This window comes from Alosa pseudoharengus, unplaced genomic scaffold (genome assembly GCF_046254945.1).
Source record: "Alosa pseudoharengus isolate Yale_2024_CS ecotype anadromous, Long Island Sound unplaced genomic scaffold, YU_APseudo_1.1 YU_APseudo_1.1_scf_12, whole genome shotgun sequence".
Lineage (NCBI taxonomy): Eukaryota > Metazoa > Chordata > Actinopteri > Clupeiformes > Clupeidae > Alosa > Alosa pseudoharengus.
This window is the reverse complement of record NW_027468587.1, coordinates 9,713,753-9,733,626: the sequence shown is the minus strand read 5'-3', so window position 1 is coordinate 9,733,626 and position 19,874 is coordinate 9,713,753. Positions and strand designations below refer to the sequence as shown.

The following is a 19,874-nucleotide window of genomic DNA, read 5'->3' as shown; positions in this document are numbered from 1 at the left end:
TGTGTGTGTGTGTGTGTGTGTGTGTATGTAATGTATGTGCATGTGTGTTTGTGTGTGTGTGCATGTGTGTGTGCGTGTGTACTGTATGTAATGCATACATGTGTGTGTTTGTGTCCCTGTGTGTGCGTGTGTATGTAATGCATACATGTGTGTGTTTGTGTGCCTGTGTGTGTCCGTGTGTATGTAAAGTATGTGTGTGTGTCAGAATGTGTGTGTGTGTGTATGAAATGTATGCATGTGCCTGTCTGTTTGCGTGTGTATGTACATAATGTGTGTGTGTGTGTGTGTGTGTGTGTATTTGTATGTGCCTGCATGTGCGTGTGTGTATGTAATGTATGTGTTTGTGTATTTGTGTGTGCCTGTGTGTGTGTGTGTGTGTGTGTGTGTGTGTGTGTGTGTGTGTGTGTGTGTGTGTGTGTGTGTGTGTGATACTGTATATGTGTGTGTGCTTGTGTGGCACAACACACAGAGACTGTAAAGCACTCCCATTCAGAGGCCCTGTAATCTCAGTCACATGTGCTCTCTGCTGTATGGCCCTTATATCAGAGGCCCATAATGAGGTGTGTATGAGGGGCACAATCCAAGCATTGAGCATCACACACACACATGCATGCAGGCATGCGCACGCACACACATGTAATCCGTGCCAGGGAGTACAATGTCCTGCTGCTTTTCAGATTGTCGTCATCCTATCAATTGCATCTCTTTCACACACACACACACACACACACACACACACACACACACACACACACACACACACACACACACACACACACACACACCACACATGCCCACACATTCACCCTTTCTCACACTATTTTCAACACTTGTGCCATCTGTAGCACTCTAGTGGTGCTATACTCTTCCCTTGCCTCCTCTCTTTCTCTCTCTCTCCATCTCCATCTCTCTCTCTTCCTCTCCATCTCTCTCTCTGTCTGTCTCTCTCTCTCTCTTTCCATCTCTCTCTGTCTCTCCACCTCCATCTCTCTCTCTCTTTCTCTCTCTCTCCATCTCCATCTCTCTCTCTCTTTCCATCTCTCTCTCTGTCTCTCCACCTCCATCTCTCTCTCTGTTTCTCTCTCTCTCTCTCCATCTCTGTTTCTCTCTCTCTCCATCTCCATCTCTCTCTCTTCCTCTCCATCTCTCTCTCTCTGTCTCTCTCTCTTTCCATCTCTCTCTCTGTCTCTCCACCTCCATCTCTCTCTCTGTTTCTCTCTCTCTCTCCATCTCTCTCTCTCTCTGTCTCTCTCTCTCTTTCCATCTCTCTCTCTGTCTCTCCACCTCCATCTCTCTCTCTGTTTCTCTCTCTCTCTTTCCATCTCTCTCTCTCTCTTCCTCTCCATCTCTCTCTCTGTTTCTCTCTCTCCACCTCCATCTCTCTCTCTGTCTCTCTCTCTCTCTTTCCATCTCTCTCTCTGTTTCTCTCTCTCTCTCCATCTCCATCTCTCTCGCTCTGCGCTTCACCTTCTCCATCTCTGTGTGCTATTAACTGCCTTTCACTGTTTGCCTTTGTCCTTGCGTCTGATGCCCAGATGGCTAACTGCTGGGCTGGAAGTAAAAGACAGAGATGGGGGTCTTTGGGGGCAGGGGTAGGATGACAACAAACTGGGACAGAGTGGACTCCACGGAGCGATGACAGTATTTACACACTCAAAGCAAACCTCCCAGGAGCACTCTCTGGCTATACTGTACCACCACTCACCCCAGCTCTTAAGTCTGTTTTGGATACGACCACATCTCCTACTGTCCTAACTGCCATTAATACCGTATCCCTTCGGCAAAGCTCATTAGTTAGATATGAAGGCTATTTGGGATAAAACACTCCTATGCCTCCACACACCAGTCTTAACTTCCCCAGAAAACATGCTGGCCAAATAACACAATAGTAGTCAGCGAGAATCGGATTGAATCATATGATGGGGAGATGGGAATGTAGCCTTACCTGAGTATGTCCAATATATATCTGAAATCAGATAAACAGAACAAGGAGACTTCAGTAAGCAATATCTGGGTGAATGCAATACTTTTATCCTACGGTAACAGTGGGAAATGCACAATGTACAGACATGTCAACTTGTTAACTGAGTTGAAAACAACTTATTTCACTATTCTGATTTCTAAGGAGCCTAGGGATCACCTGTGTCGTCTCGTAGGTCCTCTACAAAAGTGCATACCACTCCTAAAAACTATAAAGTTTGTTTTTACAATTCTTACTGTTATTGTTTTTATACAAATGCCCCCAGAGTTCCCTTCCACATGCCCTACTAGTGCAACTCCCACAGTTGAGCTGGTTATGTTAATGAAGCTCTTACCGGCTGCCCGACTCCCTGCACCCAGCCAAAACAGCAGAATCAGCACCAGCGAGGTTCCACACGCGTCCATCCCCTCTCTTCTGTCCCATACGCAATCACAGAATGGCCTCACACACACACACATACACACACACACACACACACACACACACACACACACAGTCACACTCAACCACACACACACAAACACTCTTTCACACACTGAAGAAGAGGGCTGTAGAGTAGTTGTAGTCCAAACCTAGCCTATTATATAGATAGTCCTGCAAGCCTCCAGGCTTCACAGACTCTAGCCTGCCCGGAGATCTTCACAGTCCATCCCAGATGCAGCAGAATGGATGCTCCAATGGGCCAGAGAAAGAGTTAGGATCTAACTGACCAAAGCATCGGTGTGAGATACACGCAGAGGAAAAGTGTGTGTGTGTGTGTGTGTGAGAGAGAGAGAGGTGCGGAGAGAGATGACAGAGGACTTCGGTGCTGGTCACTGAACAAAACCAGTGGGAGTTGGGGAAAAAGAGGGACAGAGAGGAGGGGAGGGGAGGTGAGGGGAGGGGAAAGGAGAGGAGGGGAGAGGTGCCTGAGCTGGGAGTGGCTGAAATGACATGAAAGAATAGGCGTGAATGGACAGGGGAGGCACTGGGGCGGACTGGGACCAAAAATCGGCCCTGGCATATTTGGTCCAAGCGGCCCTCAAATCGGTCGGGCACACCTAATTAAATACAAAATCTTTGCATTACCCTTAAATATGCATATATTTTCAACTGTCATGGAGCACCTCATTGGCTATCACTCTGACTGATCAGAGGTAGCCATGGAGCACATGATCTCCATATTCAAGTAGCCTAGGCTATAGCCTACAAGCAATTATTAAAGAAGAGTTTCTGCTTGAATTCAAAGTATCATTTCAAATTATTCAATAGGCTACATTTAAACTATACAATGCTCAACTGACAGCAGCACCAAACAGTTAATGAAGCCTATGTGTAAAGAGCGAAATTACCTAGATTGTCATAGACGTTATCACTGTAGGACAACAGAAACAACACAAAACTAGATGTACCGCATAGCGGTACAAAATATGACCGCCGCTCAGTCCTGTACATCCTTTCCGCGAAAATAAATCCCACTAATCAATTTGTCTCCATCTTTTACTCCATCCCCCACTCTTGAAACTTTTGTGTATGCTTGTTTGGCATGCCTGTGTGTGTGTGTGTGTGTGTGTGTGCGGCTGCACAGAAAGTAGCCTACTGGTGCTGAAAAGGTGAATAGATTGTAGAATAGCCAAAGAAGTTGTAGCTTTGTTATAAACCCTTTAAAATCTCTAAACAATCACAAGTAGGGCAGTTCATCACAGTTCATCCATTGCAACTGGATTGATGAAAGGTCACTTACACCTGTAGGCTACATTGTATTTGGGAAAAGCAAAAGGTATCAGCATAATGTTATTGTTATATTTGTATTTATTTATTTATTTATTAATAAACAAAAACATCTCTGTCAGTTCCATGCCGTTTTCAACAGCTATCAAAAACAAAGGTCATTTTTGGATAGATGGATTTTTTGTGAATGTTTCTTCTTCTGCATAAGATTTTAGTCATCTTTAGTTCATGTGATACTTTATTGTCAATGCAGAAATTAAGTAACAGTAGTCTGAAACGAAATGCTGTTTTACATCTAACCAGTGGTGCAAATAACTGACATGTCCAAATGGGCCTTGATGAAATGCGTCGCTAGACTGTTCATACACATTTTAATGGGCCAAAGTTGAAGAGCTGTTGTCAGTTGTTGTTCGTGCAAATATAGGCTGATTCATATTCTGATACATACGTCATGAACTAACAACAGACGTGTGTCGAAAATTGACTTTATTTTCCATACGGAGAAATAACATGAGAAATATGCGCCAATGGAAGCAAGGAGTCTAACCAAGGTCAATCCTGCCAAGAAAAGCCCTCAAACCTGAAAACACATGAGGCAAAATGCAAAACATCACAAAAACTAACTAAACCAACACTAATACGCGCATATTTTTGTATTGCAACATAATTGTACAGTATGAGTGGCTTAGTTGTAACACCGCGTTACAACTAACCCCGCTGGGTCACGTTTGTTATAAGATAAGGTAGCTCTTGCTATGAGTTGGCTACATGTTTCAAAACGGTGTTCATTTTTAGCCTACAAGACGGTTATTAAGATGATACAAGATTGGAGTCAGTGAGCTGCACCCACAACTCAGTAATGGAAAGACAAGTACCACCTAGACATTTACGTTGATGTCTTCAAAAGGCGTTTTGCTGCAGATCTACGTGGAAACACGTCCATACTGACTGAAAATGTGTGGGACACCGTCTCTTAGTAATGTGATTAACTGACCAATAACATGCCTCGATCAACCCCCTGCAACTAGGGAAAAAGTCCGTGTTACATTTAACCCCGCGTTACTTTGTGCCCCGCGCTCCCCTGTGTAAAAATTGCATTTGGGGCTTTCTGCTATATGAGAGCTATCACTCTACTATTATTCCCAGTCATTATCATGGGAAATGTAATGTGCAGACATGCGTCACATTATTATAATGGCATTGTATATCAACCCTCATAGTAATAGGTATATTTTAAATTTTTCAAATGTATTTATTTGTTGCTTTTATTTTTTCCTTCCAACTTGCTGAGACTTCCAGGGGGCCCCGGCCCCCACTTTGAAAACCACTGCCCTAGAGCAGGGGCATCGCCAGCCGATTTTACCGGGGCTTCAGCCCGGGGTAAATTGAGCTCAGCCCAGGTAGCCAAAATTGTTATTTAACTTTTTTATTTCATTGTGCGTTCTATCCCTCGTTAGAACAAGGAATCCCGAACACTAAACTCTGACAAGGAGAAGCAGAACGGGCCGGGCGGGGCGGGGCTGGGCTGGGGGGTGGGTGGAGAGCGGCAGAGGGTCCCTTCGCGGTCTGGTCTGATCAGTGGATCTGTGCTCTTAACTAACGTTACTGCTGTCAACTCACTGGGTGGTTCAGCGTCATAGGTTGCAGTACGTTGAGAAAGCAGACGTGACATGGCCAGCAAAGAAACTGTTTGGCTTTTTCAAACGAAAGGCAAAGGGTAAGAATTCATGTTTGCAAACTGAAATATAAGCCTGTCTGACCGACTCCATAAAGGCCAGCTATTAGTTGTTTACCTATCCTATCGCTAGCTGGCTAGCAAGCTATCATTGGTAAACACTAAGCAGGAGTAAAAATTAACTTTTTGAAATGTGAATATCTACCAGTCACTGACAAATTAAGTGGCGAAATTCACCCACCATTCAATAGGCAATCCGTATTTTCTGTCTGAAATCTACTAGCCAACTTCAATATTTACTCAGCTCTAAATAAATAAATTTAGCCAGAAGGGCTAATGCTTTCCCCGTTGTTGAACATTTGTACTGATGTTCTGAAGAGCAGACGAGGATGTTACACTCTCTAACACAATAGCAAAAAATTGCAGTTTTGATACACAGTAGGCCTGCAATGTAGGATTTTTTCGTAAGGGAGATGTTTTAACAGTGGCAAACTATAAACCATTAAATATCTAGAGGGGGCTGAGACAGCTTTCGTTCACCCTGTAATGAGCCATTTAACCATCAAAGTGATTACAAAGCTGATGACATAAACATAAAACAGCATTAAAAAACCCAAGTTTCATGGGGATAAACATGTTCCATGGGAATGTGTTTAAATGTCCACTGAAATGTATGCAAATGCCCTATGCATAAGCAAGCATTTGTAATTAGAGCTGAAAATTGCAATCTCAAAAGTTCTTTGTATCCTGCAATGTACTGTAGTATGTTTTTGTTGGTTTGCCACACACTGATCTGATTCCATAATTTTGTAGAGGGTAGCAGCAAAGATGGGCTACAAACAGAGGAGGAGGAGCCAGCAGCAGGAGCAGATATGCCTAGCCTATGTCAGGATCAGGCATGGACATTGGTAACCATTATTCAGAGGAGAAGAGAGAAGTGTAAGTGATGAAGGACAACAGCAAGTGATGAGGAGGAGAAGAGAGAAGTGTAAGTGATGAGAAGCAAAAATAGCAAATGATGAGAAGGACAGCAGTAAGTGATGAAAGAAGAGAGTAAGTGATAAGAACAGACAGAGAAACAGACTGAGACAGAACTTCAACCTCAAACATTTTACTGTCTTTTTGGTAGATTTCTGGCATAGATCAAACAACAAAAGAGCAGTCAGGTGATAGAGAGAAGGGAGATCAACAGAAGGAGGTGCAGAACATTTGCTTAATGATACATTACATGCAACCTCACACTTAAATGTGTATGTGCCTAGTAATTCAATAATAAATAATTTGGGCAGTCTAATGTAGTCTGTTGTTTACTATAATAACACCTTTTATGTACTGTATATATATTAAAAAAAATCCTCAGGTAATCTTTACAGTTACATCCGGTCCAGCCGGGCTAAGCCCAGGTTGTCCTTAAAGTCTAGAAACGCCCCTGCCCTAGAGCATGAACAGACAATCTTCAGATCAATTGAAGTGGCCGCAAACTAAACCTTATTAAAAGGGATAGAATGGCGCCCTCTAGAGACGTAGTGTAGTCAAGTGTAGCCTTACTGTAAGCGTCTGTTTATGCAGGCAGGTGCACCGATGTCATAGCCTGGCCCCGCCTAGATCTTCTTTCAGGGCAATCCATTTCCCTCAGACAAGAAAAATGTCAGACATACAATCAGCAAACAGAGGGAGTGGCCAGAGCCTTATACATACAGTCGGCATCTAGTCATAATCGTGGTTACCGCCCCCAGTTACCTTTGTTACCGTGGCTTAAACGGCCCCATCATCACCAGTAACCTCCCAGTTTTCAAATCCGAGCATGCATGGGAGAAGTTTTTGGTGATCTTGATTTTGAAATGTCTACTGCTCAAGAGGAGAGCTACAATGAGCCAGACCTGTACTATACTAGCTACTTTGATGATGACGATGGTGGTGGTGGTGTTGGTGATAAAGATGTTGATGTGGTCTGAACATTGTTCAGTAGCTCTGAGTCAGACTGTATAAATAAATATGAGTATTTTACAAATGTAATAACATGCCTGTTTTATGTCTACAGTAATGTTTGCGTGTTTGGTGAGGTGTGTACATTTTCATTAAGGGTTATGGTCCTAAATAAAAGTTATTCTGCAAACCATATGTCTGATGTTAAGTCCTTAAATTACAAATAAATAGGGTGCATGAAATATCAGATTTCTTTTATAGGAATTAAAAACAAATTGAACACAATTGAACTGTTTACAGTTGACGACATATTATGTGCTCTGCCTCACACACTCCTTAAATAAAAGCAGAGGCCACTAACAAGTTATATTGGTAATGCTCTCATCTCTTTGACCTTAGAGCGCATCCACTGACAAAGGTCACTGTAATTCAACTTTAACAGAATATTTCTGTCAAAGGTTGGGAATGGGCTGTAATGTCTTGGTTGACTGAAACAGTTCAGCCTTTTGGAATACCTCTACCAGAATGTTGTCTTTGTTTTCTTGCAACATGGATGCCTCTAGGCTGTTGCCACTGCAACTCAGTATCTGTGGTGTCCAGTAATTGTTTAAGGACCTGCTCAGAATCAGAATTTCAGCTTTATTGGCCAGGTTTGCATAAACAAACAAGGAATTTGACTCCGGTTAATCTTTGCTCTTTTAAGTAGGCCTATACTCACTCAAGTAAACACTTAAAGGGACACCAGGCAAGCCTGATGCTTTTTCTCTATGAAACTTCCCCTAGCGTATGTACGTGTCGATACGTGTGCGAGTCCTCGCTCGGTCTGAAGCTCTTTTCCTTTTCTTTGCATCTTCCGTCAAGGCATTATACACACAAGGCCATTATACACACGTTTGCAACAATCACTAGCGTTTCGTTAGCCTGCCTCTGTGCTGTGGATGCAGGATGTAAACTGATCATGCTTTTTGCGATGTCTGAGACTGTGAGACTGAAGGTCGGCGTGTACGATACACTGAACTTGCAAGCGGGATATTCTTCCCACAGGCAGTAGGGGCGGGCGAGAAAGTCTTCATTTGCCCTGTAATGAGTCATTTAACCATATACCGACTTACGAAGATGATTAATTAACACGAAAACGTTGCCTGGTGTCCCTTTAACACTCACTCAACATATAAGAATAAAGAATAAAAAACATAAAAGAATACAAAGCAGAACAGTAAGAATGGAAGGGAGAGCAGTAGAATATGGCTATGTATAAGTATAATTACAGTATGTACAGTGTTCATCTCTGCCACCTGACACAAGAGTACAGCAGTGTTATAACACAAGTTGTGTTGTGAGTCCGTGGCGTTTTGGATGAAAGCGTCTTCTACATATCAGTTGGCTTTATCTTTAACTCTAAAAACCCGATTGTGTTTTAGGGCTCCTGTGGCTCGTGCTAGGCCCTCCGCTCCGCCGCTGCTCTGGAGGGTCAGCTGATGGAGATCATGGGCCACCTGTTGGACTGCGGCACGGAAAACAACGGACGGCGGTGGCTACACGACCAACTCCTTCAACTACGTCAACAACAACAACAACAACAACAATTCACTAGTTCACATTCCTGAATTTGCATAAAGACATAAAAGCATAATACATAAAAGCATAATAGAAAAGCATGTTTGGCGAGGTCTCTGGCCATGGTCCTGAAGGGCTTCGCGGAATCGTGCCGGAGTCGACTGCGCAGGCAGGAGTCGGGCAGGATTCCGCCAAACACCCCCATATTCTTTAACTATGGAAGACGGGAGGCGTAAGGGGAGGTGGTGGGTTGCGAGCGGAGTAACACCGATGCTGCAACTTCGTCAGGTAGACTGCGAATAAATAACCTGACTGATTGAAGAAGGAGGCGTGGCAAATTCCGCCACGCTCCTCCCGAACTTCCGTTTGTAAAACGCCATTAATAATAATAATAATAATAATAATAATACATTTTATTTATAAGCGCCTTTCAAGTGCTAAATGGTGACATCGACTCAGAGCAGGCCTACCCTTACGTAGGACAGGTGCGCCCCTCAAAATAAACATTGGAAAATGTTCTGTTAAAAATAACACTTTACGGTAAGGGTACATGAAGTGGTACATGCATGAGTTCATTCATGATTTATGCATTACTTCATTCCGTTACACGAGTTCATAGTCTCCCATTAATGACCTCATGTATGAACAACACATCAACTAAAGCATTAGCTACGATGGGTACATCATTATGATTTATGATTTCTTAAGCATAATCATTAACTACTCATGAGTTCATCATGTTTGTGGCCCCTCAACTAAAGTGTGAACAATGGCATGTGTTTAGAGAACTGCACAATTTGTGTTCAAATCAGAATTTGAGTAGTGATGACTAAATTTTTGGCAGAAAAAGAAATCATCATGATCATTCTTAATAAATCATAATGATGTGCTCACCATACTTAATGCTTTAGTTGATGTGTTGTTCATGTATGAGGTCATGAATGACAGACTATGAACTCATGTAAATTCCTGATGATTCATGAGATATTAAGGAATGAAGTAATACGTAAATCATGAATTAATTCATGCATGAATTCATGATAATTCATGTACCCTTACCGTAAAGTGTTACCAAAATATGGATGTTTGTTGGAAAATGTATTGTTGACTTCATATTGCATTTCAAAAACATTTAAGAGAATATAAACACTAAGATAATTAGAGAATTGCTACAAGTAAAAGTGCTTTTCCATTAAATTGTTCTAATTTAATATAATGCCAGTTGATATGGTCTTAGAGTCTTTTTCAATATTTTCAACACCCTCCTGGATATTTTTATTTTATTCTTTTCAGGACCAGAGTTGTGCTTACAGTGAGTCAGGGAGGACAGCCGCATGCTGTGGGTTCAAAGAGATCAAAGAAGGGGACGAGCGTGCCCTGACCGTGGCAGTGGCCATCGATGCCACTCTGTCCACCTTTGCCTTCTACAAGAGAGGTAAGTAATGGACATTATGACCGTGAAAAACAACATTAATAGTCATACTTTTTGCACTGTGTTATTCCTGGCTTGGTAGTTTGCTGCTGGGGATGTGTTGACTATAGTGACAGAGCATAGCTTTTGGCCAAGGGTAATTCATCTGGCAGTAGGCCAAGGCTCTTTGCACAGAAGAAAAGAACATTAAGCCATGTATAAAGCCAGTTGTTTGTAACTGTATCTGTTTCACACTGGAACAGTGTCTATAAAGGTTAAATCCTCTTAGTTGTTATGAGGGATACAGTATATCTTTATGAAACTGTTGAGACTAAGATTTTAGTTTAAGTTTGAATGTTCTGTATGGCTGTGCTTTGGTTAGTTGATAAGTACATATTCCATGTATGATGTTTCATCTCCAAGGTGTGTACTATGATCACAACTGCAACAAAGATGATATCAATCATGCAGTATTGGCTGTGGGTTATGGAGTCACCACCAAGGGCAAGAAATTCTGGATTGTGAAGAAGTGCATGCCCATAATCAACTATTTACTTACACTTAGGGCTCCCACACACAGCTGCGTTCCGTCAACGCAGGCCAGTGGGTGTTCCCGACGGTAGCTATGCAAATGACTTGAAGTAAAACCGTAATGTGATTGGTTGGTGCCGTCCGTAGATTGGCTTGATTGGCCGGTGCCGTCTGTCGGTGCAGCAACAGCTGAACTCCTCAACGCGAGCGGCGGGAGAAACGCGACGCGACGGACCCACAATTCAGTTCGGCAACGGATCACGTGAGCCCATGTAAAGTGAATGGGATGCGTCTCCAGCAACGCGAAGCACGCAGCTGTGTGTGGGAGCCGTCACACAGCACTTACAAGTTGCTTTGTGTAGCAGATTCCAGATAGCATAGCTCTGCGTGTGGAATGTTAGTAAACCTCACTCACTGACCCCTTAAGAGCAGTGCTGGCATGAAAGCTAGCAGCCTGGGTGTTTAGCTCGATTGTCAGCACGCTCAGGTTCAATTGGGTTTGAGGTGTGTCCTGGGGTGAGGATTGGGGAAACAAGGGCTACATCCTGATGGCGCGTAACCGTAACAACTACTTCAAATATCAACTAACTAAGGCACTGAGTCTGATTCACGTGCCTCCAGCTGGCCTTGACCCGACCCTGTCCTTGCTTGTTTGAGTTAGTGTGTGATGTGCTGTACAGTGTTGCTATGTTTTCATGTTATGAACAGTTGAGGATGTTGCCATACGAGCAGTCCAAGAATGTTGTTGTGCAATATATATATATATATATGTAAGCCACACAATTTGACAGGATGTTAGGATGGAAGCACATAATGCAATTCTTTGTACCTCATGAACAAAGTATTCCTCCTGGTGAGGCTTATTTGTAAACACACAAACAAAAAAATGTTGTTTTTAACTGATGAAATAAATGTTGAGTATTTTACATATTCTTCTCAAAAGTCTGGTTAACACATTGATACAATCATACTTTCTCCCTGATAAGTAGAAACGTATGATTTATTGTGTTAACAAACAAAGTAACTGAATAAAAGGTTAGAACAAGTTGTCACTGAAAAATAAGGCATTACATCTGAACAAAAAGTAAACAATTCTGAACACTAGATGGCAGTCTCAATCCAAACCAAACAAAGTTCAAAACCAAATTCATCAGTTGTGTTGAGGCCACACAAATTAGGTCATAATATAAATGTACCAGTTCTATCTAGTGATAGTATTTAGAGTCTGTAACCCCTGTCACACCCATCACACCCATGATGATTTAACTGGCAGAATAAACCAAAATGTGTCCAAAGGCTGCAACCCACAGGATGCTGAATGTCTGTTTGCACCTCAGTGCCAGTTCTATAGTTTTGCTTGATTGCTTTACAGTTTTTCTCGATTGCTTTAATGCTCGAGTCAACTCTGACATCACATTTTCAAAACATACAGAAGCACTCTGGCCAAAATGACACATTTTGCTTGCAAAAGACACTTCAAACATTTGGAACATGCAGCAAAAGCTAATTCTGCCTTTAAATGACACAACTTGTAGTCAAATCAATCATTACACAATGGACAACAAAAGGCAAAACCCTGTTTTCAATAAGGAGTGCAGCCTTCATTATGACCACCACTAGCGAATCTAGCCAAGTGGTCATATAGGGATTGTCAAAGTTTGTTTCTTTTTTTCCCCCGTCACCTTCCTGAATTTTTGGTCAACGATACCCGGGACACCGAAACACCAGGGCACATGGAATTTGGTGAGCATGTAGCCCCACTAGACTTTTACGGAAAAAAATTGTTTGGTCCCAGAGGGCCACTCCCTCCCCGCACTGGGCCCCCCGAAATCCAAAAAATTCATTTTTTCCTAAATAACTACCTGAACCGTGGCACCGAGGATGAAGAAATATTTTATGGTATGTTGGTCTCAAGGGCCCACATCAACCTAGCCCATAATCACTCTGTTGTGATTTGCACCCTCCCCCCCGGTAAAAAATGAAAATGCATTATTCTGCTTTAGTCGCCCCTATCTTCAGTTGAGATGTTCAGAACTGCACCAATTTTCATGTGTATGATTAACCTGACATCCTCTGGGGGTATGCCACATTTTGTAGAATTTCATTCATGGGGGGGGGGGTAATAAAATAAATCGGAGTGTCAATTTACACCCCTGGTACAAATAGCCTTGGCCACACAGCTGAGCTATTCACACCCTGTGACATGACAACAAAAAGACGTTGCTCACGTGCACAAAAAACATGGCGGACATTCGTTTTTTCGTCAGCAGAAAGTGAAGAATTCTGAAAGGTTATATTGAACAAAATATTATGTTCAAATTAAGTTTTAGATTGAAAAGTTGTGTTTTATTTTCATAATCTTTGTTCAGTGAACACATACAACCGTCAGTTTGTCAGTTAACAGAAATCGTGTGAATATGACACTCAGGCCTATAAGCTATAAGTTTACCTGCAAACACCCATCTGGATGTGGAAGTAGATAGTGCAGTGGTCACAAACATGGTTTAGTTTGTGGGAGACTGGGGTTCAATACCTGCATGAAGTGTTTTGTAGAGTGAGTGCGTATGTGTACCAACGTCTCTGGAGAAAAGACGCGCAATTTGAACAAGAAATCTGTTCTCAAACTGAAGTTTTGATTGCAACAATTAGCTAGTTCATGCACCAGGGTGTAAATAGCATACATTACTATATACACCAGGGTATAATAGCATCCACTTCTAACTATACATTGATACAAACAGCATACCTTATTCAGAGTGTCTATTACACAGCTAAGCTATTCACACCCTGTGACGTAACAACAAAAACATGGTGCTCATTTTTTTTTTTTTTTTTACATTGTGTGATCCATATGGCAGAGTAAATGCACAGGGGTGCAAATAGCATACACTGATATTTGTACCAGACGGGGGTATTAATAGAACACATTGCTGTGTGCACCGGGGTACGAATAGCATACATTGATATTTGTACCAGGAGTGCAAATAGCCTTACCCAAAATAAATTAATGTATGTGTACATTTAGTGACTGTACACTCATCGGCCTGTAGATGGTGGTGTTGAGCGAAGGGTTGCTGACAGAGCGTGAAGAGAGGAGTCTTACACACACTCTCTCTCTCTCTCACACACACACACACACACACAAGCACACACACACGCATGTACACATACACACACACACACACATACACACACACACACACACACACTCACATTCTGATTTCCAGTATTGGCGTTACATAATTTGTCCACCAGATGGTGCAGCAAGACAGAGCCGTATTATGGCTGCTGTACTAGGATACATTCAATTACTCCACTTCACTTCCAAAAACCACAGCTTACGGTTTCACAGCATTGTGGCCTGTGTATTCATAGTAGGATGATTTTCAGGTGAAATGTGATTCCTATTTCTTCTTGAAGCCGAAATAAACCTAAGAATGTTTATCATGCTTGGTTTTTACTGCAGGTAGGCTAGCCTACTAATCTTTCACCAGCTTGATGGTGAATATCCATAGGTAAAATATCCATAGGTAAAATATTGTTAACGTCTGCATAAATTGAGTGATGGAGGCTAGTTTGTTGGTGTAGTTGTGAAACATAAACACGGTTATAACGAGTAAATTGATAACAGCACTGTAATTGTCTCTTCCGTCATCCCATTGTGTTCTGACCATACTAAGACCACAAAAAAAGTCTACACAAAATAAATGTGAGCAACTGAGCTTTCATTCCCAAACACTCACTAGACGGTGTTTGGATTAGTAGGCCTAATGCATGTATCGTTAAATACATCAGTAAAAGCAGCACACATTGGCTTTCTCCGCTCTCCCCTCTTACACAGCACAGTGCAAGACCAGGGTGGGACCAGAGACTGAGGGTGTAGTGGAGTTTTGGCAGCACTGAATCAATCATCACAGTCAAAATGCAAGATGTTTGAATGATTATCATTAATATCAACAATTGAGGCTCCCTGTATGCAGTTTGCTTGCATAAAATGATTCCGCGGATTTTTCAGTCAAAACGACGAATAAAAGATGCAATAAACTGACAATTGGAATAGCTCAGGCTATTTTGAGCTTGAGACTTTGAATAAACAAACGACAATTCCGACTACAAGGTCCCAAATTAAAACGAGCGATATGCTAATGGTCCCGAATTTAGCTGGAATGATGCTTTTCCATATCATCCTATTTTTAAAGCATGCCTACCTACAGCCTACAGGTTTATGGCAAGGGTTATCACAGAACCAACACCTATTTTATTCGTATTCTTTCTATTTTATACAATCTTTAATTTCTTAAACAAATTACTGTATATGAAGGGCTTTTAGTTAGGAATCTAGATAGTTAGGCCTATTCAAATACATAACGCCCCACCTTGATTACAACCTTGTTATGGTAGAACATTTTTACATTTCAAATGTAAAATTTTTATTAAAAATGACTATCGGTCGATATAGCGGTTATCAGTTTTTGAATAGCCTAACTCAAATATTGAAATCAGTAGGTTATCAGCCTTCAAAATACCATATTGGTCAGGCTCTATAGGAGATGGAGACAAATTGACATGCACACACCAAATGCACACACACACACATCCACACAATTAGACACACACACACATATGTGTGTGCGTGCGCAAGCACACAGAAGCACACACACGCGCGCGCACACACACACACACAGAGGCATGCATATAGAAGCATACGCAAAAGTTGCAAGAGTAGGGGGTGGAGTTAGCCTGACGAGCCAGACCCACATTAAAATGTAGGGTCTGGGCACTCACCGTTCGCAGTGCTCAGTCCGAGGGGCAGGATAATCAGTTGTCTTTCAAATTCCCTCTGCACGCAATAGAACAGCGCTATGAGTCCCATGCGTTTCCCAGTTCAAACTTTTGCCAACTTAATAAAAGCTTAACTCGTGTCACACTGTTAGCCAACAGCAACATTATCTTATTTGTTTTCAAGTAGCAGGGAATTCAAGCCAAACCGTTGCAACTCTGCCATCAATCATTATGTTAAGCCCGCCTAACGACTCTATACACGATTTGATTGGCCTGATAGAAGTTTAATTTTTCGAGCTCACAAGCCAACGGAGAGTTGCTAGACTAGCCCTGGCTGCCGCTAGGGTGCGTCTAGATTTCTAGACTAGGGTGGAGTAGGAGATGATGACCAGGATTGAGCGGCGGTCATATTTTGTACTGCTATGCGGTACATTTAGTTTTTTGTCTGTGTCATTTCTTTTTAATTTTTCTGGAATCAGAAAAAACTGTGAAAAGCCAAAATGAATAAAAATGAATTGTATTCATTCCTCCCAGGATGTAACTGTCAATGACTTGACACCTACATCACTGTTTTTTTCAGTCGCTTTGGTGCATTTCTCGAATCATAATGAACAATATTTGGTTAAATAAATATACAAAAAGAGATCAGAGTGTATTTTTTTATTTGATAATCCCCCTGGCTGCACCTTGACTTGGGTGCGCGTTCCTCCTCCAAGCCTTTCATAAGAGTAAAAACTCTGAAACATATCCACTCTCTTGTAATCGACCCCCTCCACACCCAATAATGTATCTTTGTAGTTTTGAAATAGCAATGCCACATAGATAACAGTGCTGCCTTGCACATTGTTCATTAGAAAATACTTACAGAGTAAACTGTCATATTGACAACATGACAAAGTAGTTTGACTCTCTTGTTCATAAACAAAGGCGTAAGGACATGTCGTTTTGATTGCACTGAATGTGGTATAAATACTTGCTTTTGAGAAAGACTAATCATTCACCTGAGAAAAACTGTTTTTGCATGGCCTCGTTACCACATCACAGCTGATAGTTTGACGCTTTCATGTTGCATAATCATTCCTGGAATCAGACTGTTGCTACACACAGAAATAAACCCAGCAATGCTTGAAGTTCCTCTTATCAAGGCTATATAAAGTGATGTTCTGTGATCTGATGATGAGACAGGAGTGTCTGAAGAGTCCCTGCACTGTCATCACTCATCAGAACCTAAAAGGTACGTCAACCACAAAAACAGATGAATCATGGACCAAACCATAACTAAGTATCTAGAGTATAATGTTAACCTGCAATTCTATATTTGACAGCAACACAAGCCAAACTACATTTTAACTGCTTTTACTTACATATTGCTTCAGTGTCGCCCAGAATGATCCTTTGTGGAAGTGTGCTGTTGGTGGTTGGATCCGTTTTGGTCCACGCCACACACAACCCAGCTCTGGATGCAGCATGGGAGGACTGGAAATCCACCCACCAGAGGGAGTACTTCATTTTGGTACGTTTGAAATATGTGTCTATTTTGGATTTGAGATGTTTATATTCTGTGTATTATTCAAAATAATACATTTGATATTTCTCATACATTTTATGGAAAAGGTAGAATAACAAAACACTCTTATATTGTCAAACTTCTGCATGAACCGTGGTGTCAGCAGAATCCACTTTGGGCCACAGAGAACATTTTGCCATTTTCCCAGTCTAGCCATTGGCAAAAGGTGGATCTTAACGGACACCAGTATCCTTCACTGTCACTATCTCAGGCTGTCTGTCTGTCTGCGTTTGTCTGTGTGTGCTACAGGGTGAGGAGGCAATCCGCAGGTCCATCTGGGAGAAGAACATGCAGCTGATTGAGGCGCACAACCAGGAGTATGAGCTGGGGATCCACTCCTACGAGCTGGGCATGAACCACCTGGGGGACATGGTAAGAGATTTAGGTACATCAATCAACAGCAAGTCCAACATGTACACCCAGTGTCCATTTCTAACTCTCCACTGCATCAACTCCTTAGACGAGAGAAGAGGTTGTGGAGAAGATGATGGGCTTCAGACCTGACATGCAAGCAGAGAGCAATAACACTTTTGTTCCTGAGTCTGGACCTGTGCCCACCTCCATTGACCACCGTAAAAATGGCCGTGTGACACCTGTCAGGCAACAGGTAGGAGGCATTGCGACATGTAGCCTATTATTTCTCACTCTGTATGCTTGGTTACAAATATAAATAGTTATAGTGGTTAATTGACTGCATCCTGTCCAGACCATGTGAAGAAGAGTTACACACCACAGTCAACAAAGGAGCAAGACTGACAGAAGCTTTATACTTCATATTAGAAACTGCATCATTCAGAGCTTCTTTGTTATTGTTTCCCCTTTGTGTCCCCAGGGCTCCTGTGGCTCCTGCTGGGCCTTTAGTGCTGCAGGAGCTCTGGAGGGCCAGCTGAAGATGAAAGGGAAGGACCTGGTGGATCTGAGTCCCCAGAACCTGGTGGACTGCGTGGGCCAGGACACAGGCTGCAATGGCGGCTGGATGGTCTACGCATTCGACTACGCCCGCAGGAATGGCATAGCCTCTGAGAAAGCATATCCCTACACAGGCAGGGTAGGCTTCTCATCGTTCTTGTTGTATCTAATGTAATGAAAATGGTTCAAAATGGTTGCAAAACTTATCAAAACATAATTAAATTATGATATGTGTTGAGACTTATCAATTGTATGTCAATACATCAATACCCTCCAGGATGAGAGATGTGCTTACAGTAATAGCATGAAGGCATTCGAATGCACAGGCTTTAAGGAAATTCATGGAAGTGAGACGGATTTGGCTGCAGCCGTGGCTCAGGTTGGCCCCGTCGCTGTGGCTGTGGATGCAGGTCAGCAGACGTTTCATTTCTACAAACGAGGTAAGCCGTCACTGAAGTGTTTTCTTTCTTTCTCTCTCTCTCTCTCTCTCTCTCTCTTTTTGTGACATACTTTTCTGATTACTTAGAACTGCACCACTATTTTGAAATTAATTGCATACTGTATGCATTTTAAAGGCATAATATGAAAGTGTTTTTACCTTAAAAGTAAATTCCGGTCTAACAACAACCTAATGTAAGATTTTGGATGATAACTAGGGAAAATATTAATTTCGGACCAAAACAACGTAAATCAGTGCAAATTGAGTAAAACGTGAAAATGCATTAATTTACAACTGAATAGAGTGTACATAGCATGTGTAGCATAGACATGTTTTTCTGTAGAAATTCTCCCCATACCAGCATAGATATTAATTGATAATTTAATGATAACGCTATAAAAATAGTGTAGCGTCCACTCTAACCTTGTGCTATACGTACATACATCAGACAGGCCCCTTTTGCTTTGGTCAGACTGCATTGAGATTCTTTCCTCTTTCAATTTACTTTAAAGATGAAAAATGCCTCTGAATTCTGAGCATCTCCTAACATTGTCTTCAGGTGTATACTATGACCCGGCGTGTAACCCTAGAGCACTAAACCATGCCATCCTTGCAGTGGGTTACACACAGAATGCCTGGATTGTGAAAAACAGGTGGGTTTTGGCTCTTACAGCAGCTCTGAGCAGCTTACATTGAATAACACTAAATAGCCTGACTTGTTGCTGACTAGTATGTAGGGCATGCTGCGCTTGCAATTGAAATGTTATAAGCTCTGTACAACGTCAGTTTTGAATGTATGGTCATGTCGTCTGCATGGATAGATGCTTTTGCATGTTGTTGTTGTTGTTGTGTCACCTCACAGTGGGTGGTAATTTATCCACAAGTGGTTTTGTCTATTTACATGTTCATCTTGTTTGTGCCTTGGCAGCTGGGGCAAAGATTGGGGAGACCAGGGGTACATCAACATCTACAGGGGATACAACATGTGTGGCATTGCCAACATGGCCAGCTTTCCAGTTGTGTGAAGATGCATTTTGCAAAGGAGTCTCAGTGATTTTCTTGCCAGTTCAAAACATTGAAATTTAAATAAACATGTGATGTGTGTATTCCCACATTGATTTGCTCTGCCTGAAGAATAATAAATGCTTTGTGCCACTTGCACATTGGTCTCATATGTAGTTGTTTTTTTCTCAATCACTATGATGTATTTCTTAAATCATAGTTAACGTTTGCACAACAAACGTTTGGTGCATTTCTCAAAACAATTAGTGCGCACTACACTTTAAGAGGCGGTGAATATTTATGGAATCGCTTATTGATGTAAGTTATGTGGTGTGCAGGGCCGGCCCGAGGCATAAGCGAACTAAGCGGCTGCTTGGGGCCTCC

At 42.0% G+C, this 19,874-nt stretch overlaps 1 protein-coding gene and 1 pseudogene across 1 annotated transcript; both read left to right on the top strand.

Annotated features, from left to right (window-relative positions):
- The first annotated feature begins 7,207 nt into the window (after positions 1–7,207).
- On the top strand, positions 7,208–12,152 carry LOC143118607 (cathepsin K-like; annotated as a pseudogene).
- A 4,564-nt stretch (positions 12,153–16,716) lies between these two features.
- On the top strand, positions 16,717–19,649 carry LOC143118906 (cathepsin K-like). The gene is made up of 8 exons (XM_076280044.1): positions 16,717–16,807; positions 16,950–17,086; positions 17,390–17,512; positions 17,601–17,747; positions 17,973–18,188; positions 18,327–18,489; positions 19,048–19,141; positions 19,417–19,649. The coding sequence occupies exons 1-8, from the start codon at positions 16,732–16,734 to the stop codon at positions 19,511–19,513; spliced, it is 1,053 nt and encodes a 350-aa protein (XP_076136159.1). The 5' UTR covers positions 16,717–16,731; the 3' UTR covers positions 19,514–19,649.
- The last annotated feature ends 225 nt before the right edge of the window (positions 19,650–19,874 follow it).